Source organism: Brassica napus, chromosome C8 (genome assembly GCF_020379485.1).
Source record: "Brassica napus cultivar Da-Ae chromosome C8, Da-Ae, whole genome shotgun sequence".
In the NCBI taxonomy this organism is placed as follows: Eukaryota; Viridiplantae; Streptophyta; class Magnoliopsida; order Brassicales; family Brassicaceae; genus Brassica; species Brassica napus.
The window spans coordinates 5,899,643-5,913,385 of record NC_063451.1 but is presented as its reverse complement, the minus strand read 5'-3'; the positions used below and the strand labels follow the sequence as shown (position 1 = coordinate 5,913,385).

The following is a 13,743-nucleotide window of genomic DNA, read 5'->3' as shown; positions in this document are numbered from 1 at the left end:
AATTTTTATGTTAAGTTTAAGTATTTTGGCATACATTATTCAAATTTATATGTTATATATTATTTTATTTTTAGATTTTGAAAAAAATTAAAGTATATATAAACTTTAATTTTTGGAAAAAAAAATTAATAGGTAATTCGAACTCAAACCCGAACCAAACCTTCATGGATCCGAATCGAACCAAATGGTACTCGAATGTCCACCTCTAATCAAATGTAAAAAAGTTATTGATAATGAAATGTATATTGTTTATAATATTTAAGTACAATATATTTTTTAAAAGAATTACTCCGCGCAGGGCGCATGTTATAATCTAATCAGATATGTAATTTTGATTAAGTGAATATATAATCATGTTTTATTACGGTAGTAATTTTGCCAACAATTTTAAACAATTGCCGACGCTTTTGAGTCCTTTATGGATGCCTTCCACTTTCTTCTCCAACTCACCGATTCTCTTCTCCATAGTCGTAGTCGGTGCCGTGCCTTGGTGTCGAAGGGCCAAAGGCGAAAAAAAAAAAATTCTCCAGAAATTAGTAATAAACATTTCACATATATTTAATATATATAAATATCTATGAAGAACCAAACATAAAATTTCTTAAAAATTATATAAGCTATTAGGTTTTCTAAACAAAAAGTAAAAACATATATACAAATATTCAGAATTATCTAACACGATTTGTAATATTTAATTAAATATATAGTATGTTGATTTAGATAGGCTAAACTAAAAGGCAACTTAAAAATGTATTATAAAAGGATTGCAAATAAAACCACCTGAGCTAAGATTGATATACCTCTAAACTCCTCTGTAATCAACCTCAACTTCTTCCAATGAATCCAACTCTTGTATTATTGATTAACCAAGCAATCACAACCAGGAAACTAGTCTCAAGAGCTATTGAAATCAGTCACTACAATGACATATACGATCAACTCTCTAATACAAATCTTCCATAGGTTGCACACTAATTTCTCAGTTCTAAATGCATAACACGACAAGAGAGAAGAAACAATCTATTTAAAACTTCCGCTTCCTCTAACAGCAAACCTTCTGATTCAACTTTACATGTCAGCATTTACTCACTTCTTCCTTTGACCCGCGTGGCCGAACGCATCATCTTCTTCAACCTGGAATGGTTAAGAACATTAGTTCATGTAAGTGCACAAAGTCAAGATAGATAGAGGGAGACCTGTTCCAAGACCAAGCCTTTAAGTACTATCTCCATGTCACTGAATGCTCTATCGTTCCATATATATGGATATTCTAGAACTCAAACAATAAGAATAGTCGATCCACTTTCGTATATTTAGACTATCTATCGCTGGATCTAGGGCCTTAGATATCGCTTGTTGGTCGCTTGTTGGTTCTGAGAAAGTGTCGATCGATTCCAACAATGGGGTGTCGATCGATACACCTTTCAGCCCGTCGATCGATGCAACTAGTGAGTTGTCGATCGATGAACCTTCCAGGAAGCATTAGCGCATGGGTTTGACGTGTTCACTAGGATTAACTAAATCAGCTTCCGCTTGTTTCTAACAATCCTAGCACAATCTAAACTAATCAGACAGAGAACCAAACTTCCGCTTGCGCCCTACTATCTATAGGCAAGGTCCTAGTTAGCTACTCTAGAACACATGCATTAAGAACAGTTTAATTGATTTATATCCTCACATTTAGCAATCCTATATTTTGGGCTAATCCCTCATGACTATTTGAACCCTAAACCTAACAGGTGGATCTATTGAGACATGAAGTTTGTCACAAAAATCATAGAAAGAATAGATATAAAATAGAAAGCAATATGAAAACCAAAGGAGTTCCAGGAGGACTCTGAAGGAGTTCCTCCCTTCTCTCCTAACATAAACTAAGAACAAGATGTAAAGAAAGAGTAGCCGTAAAAAATGGCTTAGAAAACATATTAATAGGATTTTAGGTCGCCCATGGGTATTCTGGTAATTTTTGGTTGCTTTTGGGCTTAAGTCGGCCTTGAAAAATAGTCGGCCCATTTTCTAAAATCATCTTCTCGACAGGTCTCTCTCGCGAGACAGACTGGCCACTCTTCAGTAAAACGGGCATAACTGATGATCTAACCGTTTGATTGACCTCCAACTGGTGGCATTGGAAAGCTAACTCAAAACTATATCTTGTGTTAAAAGATCAGCTCAATCGCAATGTGGTAAGTTCTCCATCCATATCTAAACATATGATACCTCTATGCAGTTCTACCCTCAAATGACTCCAAAAGACCCCAAAATCACCACTTTCCCTCAAAACGTACCTTAACCTGAAAAAAATACTAAAAACACTACAAAAAACTATATTGTATTTAAAAACACCTATATAACATGGCTAAAAGTGGGTAAAATCAATGGTATATCAACACCCCCCAGACTTACTCTTTTACTTGTCTTCAAGCAAAACAACGAGCAGTCTCTCTGGAAGCGGTTTGAAAACCGCTGGGACTCACACAATTGAAGAATTCACTATCATTACCTCTACAATGTTGCAAGCCACATCAAATCAATTCTAACTTCAGAGGTATCCTATATACCATATGTTAGCTTAGCAACCAAATCCATCTAACCAGCAACTTAGCTAATAGTGTCTAATTCGCCCCTCTACTGATCTCATTTAATACATATATAAAAGGTGTAGGCTTTACCTTGGGAGTATCGATCAAAAGACACATGGACTATTACTCAAGCAAGTTTCTGAACACACAGGTAGTCTTATCTGATTCCTTTCTTCCCTCTTTCTCTCTTCTCTGAATCTCAATTCCAATGAACAATGATGTTGATACAGTCAATCTTTATTCACCTTCTTTTCGATTTTTTTTAATCTTTTTCTCTCTTTTTATTTCACAAAGTGTAGGTGAATAGTGGGGTCATTGGTAATGTACCTACCCCTCGCTTCCAACGATGTGTGATCATCCCATTAGAATAGAATAATGGGGTCGCAGGAGACACTCCTACCCCTCTAAACCGCAGGAAAGCAAGTATCTGGACCAATATGTTGTCTCTTCTTATTCTTTCCGTCTCTATTCTCTCGTTTCTGAATCTTTTTATCTTAATTTCAATGAACAATGACGTTGATGCAGTCTGTCTTGTTCATATTCTTTTCGATTTTTTTATTTGGCAAAGTGTAGGCAAATAGTGGGGTCATCGATAATGTACTTACCTCTCGATTCCAACAATGTGTGATCATTTCATTGAAGTAGAATAATGGGGTCGCTGAAAATTTTCCTATCCCTCTAAATTGCAGGACATCATCTCAATCTTTTCTTTCTTAGATGCCAAATAGAGGTGAGAGAAGAACCAGAAAGATACAAACTTTTACCTTCCATACTCGTAGAGGAATCCGATCCAATGTATACCAAACCTCAGAACAAGCTATTGTTGTTGATTAAGGTTGGAAGTCATCTTTGGTACATTCAGACATTCTCAGCAAGTGTGGATGTTAGTGGCAGAGGATCCATTGTGGTGTTTCCATCTAATACATCCTACAGTCAATAAATATTAGATGGTTCTAGCGAATGGTTAGAGTAGTAATAAAATTGAAAAAGTTCTTCATCCCTTTCTTGACTCGATAACAATAAAACAATAGAATTGACACTAAAAAAAAAATATCAAGAGAAACGTCCCCAGACTTAAACACCACTATCCCCAGTGTTATACAGTTGGAGATTGTCAAAGAAATAAATCATAAGCAAAAATTTAACAATATTTTGCGAGTATACTTGCCTCCTAGCAACACAGTTAAGTGTCGGTCGATGCTTAGTAGTGTGTGTCGATCGGCGCTGACCACCGTCGATCAATGCTGGTCCTCAACTCAAAAACCTCAGAGTTGAGTCTCATCCGATACTGCAACAGTGTCGTTTGATACTGCTACATTGTCGTCTGATGCTGCAACAGTGTCGTCTGGTGCTGCAACAGTGTCGTCTGGTGCTACTACAGTGTCGTCACTATTCATTATTTTTTAAACCTAAAATAAATAAAAACAAAAATAAGTATTAAATAAAAAAAATAAATCAAAACTAAAATATATCTAACAGTGGGTTACTTTCAACTCAGCGCTTATTTGTAGGCATTAACTTGACTTCTAGAGATCATATTCAGTTTAAATGAGAATTAGAAAGTGCTCCAAAACAAATCTCAATATCTACTTTCTTCAGTTTCAGCACACTACTTGTGAAAGCCTCCATGCTCTCTTCTTCTTTGTATATCATCTCACAATAAAGAGTGCTCGATGCTTTGCAAATGGCTGTGAGAAGCATTTGCTGCGCACTCTGGATTTTAGAACACCATCTGAGAAGTGAGGAATTAATGATAACTAAGGACCACCCTTGGTCTTTTTTCTCTTCTTCTCCTTCTTCCTCTTTTTGTTATTTTCCCCAGAATTGGCTGTTTCTGTCCCCGCGTGCTGAGATACCAGAGGGTCATCGGGCGACACTGAGATAGTGTCGATCGATATTGAGGTAGTGTCGATCAATACTGATACCGAAGAGACCTTTATGGCATCATCTTCGAGACCTGATTTTTCCTGAAAAAAACAGATGTAGGCAGAGGATTTTCTAATATCCAAATGCCAAAATCTAGATGCTCACTTATGTCAGCTGGAATAGGCAATTCAACTTCAGAAATAGTGTAGGGAACAACAAACTTCAAATGGTCATGTATCCTCTTCCCACTTTTGTGAAATCCAGCAGCTTCTGCTGCGCAGATACGTGGTTGCAGACATTCTGGAACAGCAAGGTGTGAGACCTTGGACTTGTGCATTCTCTCATGTCACTGGTTCTAGCTCAATTGTGTATTCTGGCAGCTAGTCCATGCTGATTTCTCTGTCTACAACTAGGGCAAGATAACTGCTTGATATACCAGTGCTTAGTTTCGAATCTGCAATGTCATGACAACAATTCGATATTTCAAATATTTCAAGAGGTGTCGATCGACAACAGGGATCTATGTCGATCGATGATCAGGTTGGATTACGAAGGTCAGCTTCTTCCATTATGCTAATCTCTCCAGATCCATGTTGTTCATCACCCTCTGCAATTTTGTGGTTTCCGTTCGTCCCTTTTCTTCTGCCATATTTTACCGTGCATGTCCCACTTATCATTATTCTCCCTTCCTCGAGTTATTTAACCATCATCAAGAAATTCATAGATGAAGACTCTTTCAATGTCCTCCCAGCAGGTTTGAGATCCTGACAGGAGTTGATTGAGCCATCTAGATGCATTCCCATAGAGAGTGTGGGGAAAAATCTTGCAGAGTATGCAGTCTTCAGAGTAATCACACATCTAAGTTTCACAATTTTATTCATAAGAACTTTGATGTGTTTCGTGGGATCTTCGTGAGAAAGACCTTGAAAATGGTGCTGACCTAACCAATCTTTCCAGTGGGGGTGCAGCTCAAAGTCATCCTCCTAAGCAACATCAATTGCATCAAAGATTATAGCCTCCTGTGGATAAATCATTTTTTTCACTGTTGTGAGTGCGGCCTTCTTCGTCTCGTAAGATCTCATTCTCATCAAAACTCAGTATGAGTACTTCCACCTTTTGTTTCCTCGTAAGTGGTGTCAATCGACACTGGATGAGTAGTGTCGTTTGATACTTGGATTAGGATTTGTATGTTGTTGATCACTGCTTAGAAGGTGTTGACAGTCCTCTTAAAATTATGGATCAGGCATTCTAAATCTAGTGTCTCTACGAGTAAGAGCCATATCACCTCATTTTTCTGGTACTCATATGCATGTACCTGAAACACAAGAAAAAAAATTTATGTAAGTAAACTAAATATAAAAACCTAGACAAAACCCTACACCTAGTCTAATGGTGATCAGAGTCCCCAGTATGGTGGGCTTTTGGGTACCCATTCGGGTTTGGTTTGGATCTATTCTGGTTTCGAGTTTTTGGGGTCAAAGATTTCAGCCCCATTCGAATATTTCTAAATTTCTGTTTGGGTATAGTTCGGATCTTTGCGGGTTTGGTTCGGGCTCGGATAACTCATTTAAATTATTTATAAACTATTAAAATTTATTATATACTTCAAAATTCTAAAATCTATAAAAAAAATAGTATATTACAAAAACAAATTGAATAACATTTTTCGAAATACCTAAACTTAGCATAGAAATTGGTTTTGTTTGAATATTTCAATAGAGAATCAATATATATATTTTAAATATTTTTCGTGTTTTTAGTATAGTTTAGCTATTTTAAACATTTACTCCTGACTATTTGTATATATTTTCAAGTATTTTGGACGATTTAAAAGTATTTTATATATTTTGGATGTTTTAAATATAAATTAAATATAAAAGTAATTATTATATTTAGGTATATAGATCTATTTCAGATACATTCGGGTAACTGGAATAGTTCGGTTTTCGGTTCTCTAAATACCAAAATTTTGAATCCGTTCGGATATTCAATCAATTTATGTTCTGATTTGGTACTAGTTTTTCGGATCAGGTTCCATTCGGTTCGGTCCTTTGGATTCGGGTTTTTTTTATTCATATCAAATCGTACCGATTGGAAAGTCCATTCCATTTATATATGAATAGATAAATATATCAATTAGATGTATAATATTATGGAATTGATAAAAAAATAATAAAAATTAGATAATTAAATATGTAATTTTGATTAATTAGATATGTAATTTTGATTAATTGAATATGTATTCAGGTTTTATTACGGTAGTAATTTTGCCAACAATTTAAAACAATTGCCGATTATGGATGCCTTCCACTTTCTTCTCCAACTCACCGATTCTCTTCTCCGTAGTCAGTGCTGTGCCTTGGAGTTGAAGGGCCAAAGGCGAAAAGAAAACCCCCCCCCCCCCCTCCCCCCAAGACTTTAGTAATAAACATTTATCACATAAAACTCTACAAAACCATATATTTAATATTTATAAATATCTATGAAGAACCAAACATAAAATTTCTTAAAAAATTATATAAGCTATTAAGTTTTCTAAACAAAAAGTAAAAACATATATACAATATTCAGAATTATCTAAGACGATTTGTAATATTTAATTAAATATATAGTATGTTGATTTAGATAGGCTAAACTAAAAGGCAACTTAAAAATGTATTATAAAAGGATTGCAAATAAAACTACATGAGCTAAGATTGATATACTTCTAAACTCCTCTGTAATCAACCTCAACTTCTTCCAATGAATCCAACTCTTGTATTATTGATTAACCAAGCAATCACAACCAGGAAACTAGTCTCAAGAGCTATTGAATTCAGTCACCACAATGACATATATGATCAACTGTCTAATACAAGTCTTCCATAGGTTGCACACTAATTTCTCAGTTCTAAATGCATAAGACGACAAGAGAGAAGAAACAATCTATTTAAAACTTCCGCTTCCTCTAACACCAAACCTTCTGATTCAACTTTACATGTCAGCATTTTCTCACTTCCTCCTTTGACCCGCGTGGCCGAACGCATCATCTTCTTCAACCTGGAATGGTTAAGAACATTAGTTCATGTAAGTGCACCAAGTCGAGATAGATAGAGGGAGACCTGTTCCAAGACCAAGCCTTTAAGTATTATCTCCATGTCACTGAATGCTCTATCGTTCCAAGCATTGCCAACTCTACGGGATATCATGCCTTCAAAATCTTGAATTGGGTTTGCATATCCAGATATCGTAGAAGCCTTTCTCAACTGCATTTAAAGTCACATGTGAAAGCATTAAGAATAATATAGATTAAGTCAGGTTCTTTGCTGAATTCAAGATAAAAAAAAAAAGAAGAAGTTAAACATGTGATGCAGATTTCTACTATACTATAACCAGATTAGGTTGTTGATTACCTGAGCGAGCTTACACCATCCGCTATTAATGTCACTCACAGAGAAAGCCTTGTCTTCCAAAACGGGGTCTACCACAAAGATGTTCTGCAGGGTGATGTTAAGATAGATTAGAAACTGAGAAACAGAGTAAAAAAACAGATATCTATGTAGAATAAGAACATCAAACCTTGGTATGAATCATTACGGCACCATCTGGTGTGAAAGTTTTGACGTTTGACAAGAATTGAGAACCGAGATTGTGGTTTGCAACATTTGATGTGGTAGTTGTAGACGTGGTGGACTCTTTGCCTTGATTCTTATCCCTTTCTCCACTGCCTTCACCTTCCCCTTGAGCATCATCACTAGAGTCGGGAGCCTTTGTCTTTGTCGTTTTTGAAGATGGTCGAGCAGGTTTTGGTTCTTTGGGGGTGACTATGTGTGAAAGGCAGTACAAGGAAAGGCCTTTGTACAGAAACTGATATAACCTCCACTCACCATGTCTTTCTTTCTCCGATTTCTGATTCGTACGGAGGTTATGAGTAGTGGATCTAATATACTGCTGGTCAAAGGGTATCAGTTTGTGATGCTGTGCATGCCACTGGCAGTCCATACCATACTCAGAGGTCAATCTCTTGTGAGTTGGAGGAGGTTTAGCAAAGAAGAACCAATCCCGGCTTGTGTAAGTTGGTACGTAGCTTTGCCGGAAGACATCTCCCGTCTCCCAAGGAACCTTGGAGAAAACAAGGTCTGTATCCAGGGTTGGAATCCCAGAATCAACTCCATCAAGTTTGAGAAGGAGGCAAGCAAACGACAAGGGTTCTCTTCTGTCCTTTTCCAAGCCATCGTAAACTTGGTATGCCTTTGTTTCAGAGGAGGACCATAGTTCAGAGAACTGGAAAAGGTTGCTACAGCAGTAATAGACCTCTTCTTGAGGAGACTGAAGAGCTACTTCACAACCAAACAGGGCACACCTGTCTCTGAAGTTACTAGGACATGTGTATTGCCCGTTGATGGTCTCTTGTGGTTGAGGTTCCACAGCTTGTGGTGGATCTTGTATTGCTTCAGCAGCTGCTAATGGTTCTGCAGGCTGATTTAGATCAAACAGCTGCAAAGAAAAATGAATGAAACTAGCTCAATCAATCCTTAAAGCTTGCGACGAGGAAGAGGAGACATAACAAAGTAACCTAATTCAGGTCTGAACCGGGTCAATGACCGACCGAACCAGTTTTTCGACCATTGATTAAACCGGAACAAACCGCAATTCAATTGTCAAAACCTGTCGAAATCAATAACCGGAACAAAGAATCTACGCGCCAAACTCCATCGATATCATATTCGCAACCTTAACGAATCCCTCACCAACAAATCCTAATCGAATCCTTGTCCACTCTAAAACCTAATCGAACAATTCAACATTCAAATCTTGGCTACAAAAACCTAATCGAACAATTCAGGATTCAAATCCTTAGCTACAAAAACCTAATCGAATGAACATCTATGAATCGATCGATAAACTCACCAAACACCTCCTCTTCTTTGGAGTAGCTGAATCCATGGCTTGGATTAGAAGTAAATTGAGGGAAAAATCGTGGTGGCTCTGAGGAGAAAATCTGCAGAGAGTACAACGATTTGTGAAGTAAGTAACCGTTTTGTTTAGGTGCGTCTAATGGCGAGGGAGATACAAGAGGGAATGATTTTGTATCTTTGGAAATTTCCTAGTGCTTTTTTTTTTTTTTTTAAGAAATTAAATGGATGATCGTAACATATTGCCAATCCTACAAAGTTAAACCATACCATCATTGGTTTTAACTAAACCGATTCTAACCATTTAAACTAAATAATTGCATAACAAATTAAACGTTATTGCAAATATATATAATACCTTGCATTCTGATATAAAATATTAAAATAATCGAAAACAACTTAAAATTTAGATTTGATTTGGTTTATTCTTAACAATTTTAACTCTAAAAGAATTTCAGGTAATATCAAGTTTTCATTAATTAAAACTATATACCCTACTCTTAATAAACAAAACAAATAAACCGCAAATACATGAAAAATCTATATTTCAACATAAAATAAAGAGAAATGGTCTTAGATAACCATACATCAACTTTTTCTTCTCATTTTAGATCTCAAGGCCCAAAATCACAAAAATGTTTTATTTAATATTGATATTTACCATTTGACCCTTTTCTTTTTTAATTACATAATACATTTTTTTTTGGAAACTTACAAACACGACGGCTCCGCCGTTTCTCATCTCTGCCATCATCATCTTCGGCATTGCTCATCTTCAGCGTCGCTAATCTCCGTTGTCATTATCTCTATTGTCATTATCTGCGTACTTTCCCTCAGCCCCAATCGTTGCGCCGTTATAGGTTTTTACGTTGTTTTTATCAAAGGTATTTCGTAGGCACGACAAAACTGATATCGCCATCTGCGATGATGTCGTCTCCAAGGTCTTTTCATTTATTTGCTGCTGCTAAATCTAAATATGTGATTTCTCTATTCTCAAATAACTCATATGTAGGGTTTCTTCTCACTAATATTGTAATCTGTCTAAATTGATTGTGGAACATCATCATATTGTTTCTTGCATTGTATTGAATCTCAATGGTCAAAACTCAGAAATTCTGGATCATGGATTCATTTATGATGTTTAATGAGGAGAATTGGGTATTACTTCATCTTGACACTGTCATTGCATCTCTGTTTTTTCTGGAATAATTAAATCAATCTATGATTCAGTCATTGTTAGTTTTTTTTATGGCTACTTCATCTTGAGATTATATTCGATCCTCAATCACATATAAGGATTGGTGCCTAAGCTGTGTGAAATTGGTTGCGGGGCTTGATGCTTAAAATGCAATCGTCTAATTCAGTTTAAGTGTTTATGGTTCACACTGTAGGACTCTTAAAATATATAAAATGTTTTTGCATTTTATTTGTCGATAGAAGATATTAACAACATGTATTGTTTGCTTGGTTTTTTACAATTTTTCAATCACGCCATGGGAAAGCTTACCTCTTTAGGTGTAAATCAATCTATTTTCAAGTTTTATTTGGGCTTTAGTCATCCTCCTCAATGAACATTGCCTTATTTTGTGGTTAAAGCTCGATAGGACTAGTTATTTGCTAGTAGTCCTTTGGGTTTTGTGTGGACAGAGCCAATGTGTATGCTGAGAAGAAAGAAAATAGAATGATGATGACTGGACTGCACACTGTTGCCGATATTTACTTCGTTAAATGCGGTTCTTATGTTGGATGGAGATATGTAAGAAGAAAACATTCAATGATCCTGTTTTTGTTTTTAGCTTTTGCCTTTTCTTATCTAAATGTTTTTTGGCATCAACCTTTTGTTTGTAAATCAGGAGTTTGCTTTTGAGAAGAACCAACAGTACAAGGAAGGAAAATCAATTCTTGAAAGGTAAGTAACTAACCAATCTCAATCCATGGTTTTATCTTGTTTTGTTTTAATAAAGTTTTTTTTGAGTTGAGATGTGAATGCGTTTCATATTCTTGACATGTACAAGATTTGGTGCCCAGATGGGAACAACTAGCTAATGACATTTGTTTATAGTCAAGGACATGTGTTTGTTTATAGCTAATTACATTTGTTTGTTTGTAGATCAATATTTTCTACTTGTAGAAAATGAACTCTATTTAGTGACTTTTGTACCCAGTGAATTTGTTCATAGAGTTTGACTGTACCCAATTAACTATGTTTGTTTGTAGATTAATGGTTTTTGTTTAATATGTGTTCTCTGTTTTGTAGACAATGACGTATATTTTGTTACCTCTATAGCCAATGAATTTTCTTATAGATTTTTATTATGTTGTTTTGCCTTGCTTGTTTTGGAAGATTTAGTTCCAATTAAGGATAGCCGTCCAGAACAAGGATTGCCTTACATTCCCTTACACGCTTTTTGAACTGTTTTGGAAGATTTATTTCAAATTCAGGATAGCCATCCAGAACAAGGATTGCCTTAAAATTGTCTTACACGTTTTTTTGAATTGTTTTTGAAGATTTAGTTCAAATGTCTCTCATTTACAGTTGGTTAACATATCACATCCTTTCTAACATTCATCATATATAATTTAGGTTCAAATAAATTTATGGGTTTACTATAACCGACGATTCACCAAAGCTTAGCGGGTAAATTATTACTCTTACTATAACCGACGATTCACCATAGCTTAGCGGCTAAATTTATGGGTTTACTATAACCGACGATTCACAATTACTATTCTTGCATGGAAACTCATCAAGAATATATAACATGCTTTCTTATTATGGTGTTATGAGTAAGATCGAGTCAATGGTAGTTACTATCTTGTTATTATTGTGATTGTGTTTGGTTGTTGATTGTTTGCTTGCAGGTTCTGACATTAAGTCCTAAGTCTGGTTTAGGTACCGGATTAGGCTTGTGTGTCACGTAGCGCTTCCGGACCATGGTGTTGGGTTGGACGGTCAGTCATGTTCTTGTTTGATTGTTGGCTGGCCGGTTAGCCTTTCATCTCCAACCCTTGGTGTGGGTCGTCCGTCGGTCATGTTCTTGTTTGATTGTTGGCCGGTGGGTTGACCTATGCCTAGGATGGTTCGGGGGTGTTACAGAGGTGGTATCAGAGCATGGTTTCGTCCATGCTTCCGGAACTCATGATTTAATCGGTTTTAAATATTTATCGAGTCAAAATGAGTCACAAAAGGCATTAGGGAAACCGGTCACGTCCAGCAATAAGATTTATTGTTTAAGGAATTATGATTGAAATAGTGGAATCTAGAATTGCTAGGTTGCTGGTTAGCATTGCTAGGTTGTTTGATTAGCATTGCTAGGTTGTTGTTAGTAGACTGTTGGGATTAGTTGTCTACTAACTTGTGTGTGAAGTGTTCTTTTGAATTGCAGCGAGTAAGTGTGTTCGTTGATCGGAACTTTAAGGGATGAAAACCTTAAAGTAGAGGGAGTTCGAGGCCAAACCCAAACCCGAAGCGGAAGAGGAGAGACAGATTCAGAGAACTGGGCTGTGGTATGGACTGGACAGATGGGAGGAAACAAGACTTCGTTGGGAAAGGACTTCATCAGTATTTGGGAAAAGGAAGATCGAGAAGGATTTGAGGAATCTGGACAAGTTCGTATCATGGGGAACCAGAGTGTTATGACAGATCAACAGTAAGAGATGATCCAGCGATCATTCAACTGAAGACGATTGTGGAGGCCTTGAGGAGGACACTTAAGGAACGATTGTGGCCAGAGTAAAGAGGTTATGGAGACGAGTGGAGAATGTCGCGAAGATGAGCAATTGCGCAACTAAGAATTCGAGGACGAATTCTATTAAGAGGGGGAGAATGTAGAAACCCGTTAAAAAAAAAAAAAAAAAAGAGAGAATGGTCGAGTGTCTTTGTGGTGGTCGAATCGTGGGCGGTAAAGATCGATCGGGAAATTTCGAAGAACGAGGTGATCGAAGAAGTGATCATGAGTGAACTATGAGTCGAATAAGTTGCTCGACCATAGTTAGAAGATGTCTTAGATTGATCAGACGGATGTTTTGGAAGCATAACAATTTTGGAAGCACGACGGTTTAGAAGCTCGACGTTTTTGAAGACCGACGTTTCTTCATCACGAAGTTTTCTCGGAAAATCTTCATATCAGTAAAATATTATTCTGGAGACATCATAAGTTGGAAGCAGGACGGGAATTAAGCACGACGGGAAGCAAGCACGACGGGATCGAAGCACGACGGGAAAACCCGAAATTGGGCGAAAACCCTAATTTCGGTATTATGGAATTCTTCGAGGAAGCCGGAGGCTCGGGAAATATTTTTACAGGATATCAGAATTCATCTGGAGTCTATTAAAAATATTTAGAGCATCAGAACGGGAGCGTAAAAATATTCGGGATTGATCACGGGTCAGAAATTTGTCG

General features: G+C 36.6%; 1 protein-coding gene across 4 annotated transcripts; it reads right to left on the bottom strand.

The window, feature by feature from the left end:
• Positions 1-843: 843 nt before the first annotated feature.
• LOC125591593 lies at positions 844-9,557 on the bottom strand. 4 transcript variants are annotated; one of them, XM_048766064.1, is made up of 5 exons: positions 9,336-9,535; positions 8,004-8,921; positions 7,838-7,921; positions 7,547-7,690; positions 7,189-7,484 (listed from the first exon to the last, which is right to left on the bottom strand). In XM_048766064.1, exons 1-5 carry the CDS (start codon positions 9,369-9,371, stop codon positions 7,437-7,439), a joined length of 1,230 nt encoding a protein of 409 aa, XP_048622021.1. In that variant the 5' UTR covers positions 9,372-9,535; the 3' UTR covers positions 7,189-7,436. The 4 variants fall into 4 exon arrangements, 3 of the variants coding, with proteins under 3 accessions (XP_048622023.1, XP_048622021.1, XP_048622022.1); XM_048766066.1 differs by lacking the exons at positions 7,189-7,484; positions 7,547-7,690 and adding an exon at positions 844-1,134; XR_007327679.1 differs by lacking the exons at positions 7,189-7,484; positions 7,547-7,690 and adding an exon at positions 1,176-2,026 and having other exon boundaries at positions 7,707-7,921.
• Positions 9,558-13,743: the final 4,186 nt, after the last annotated feature.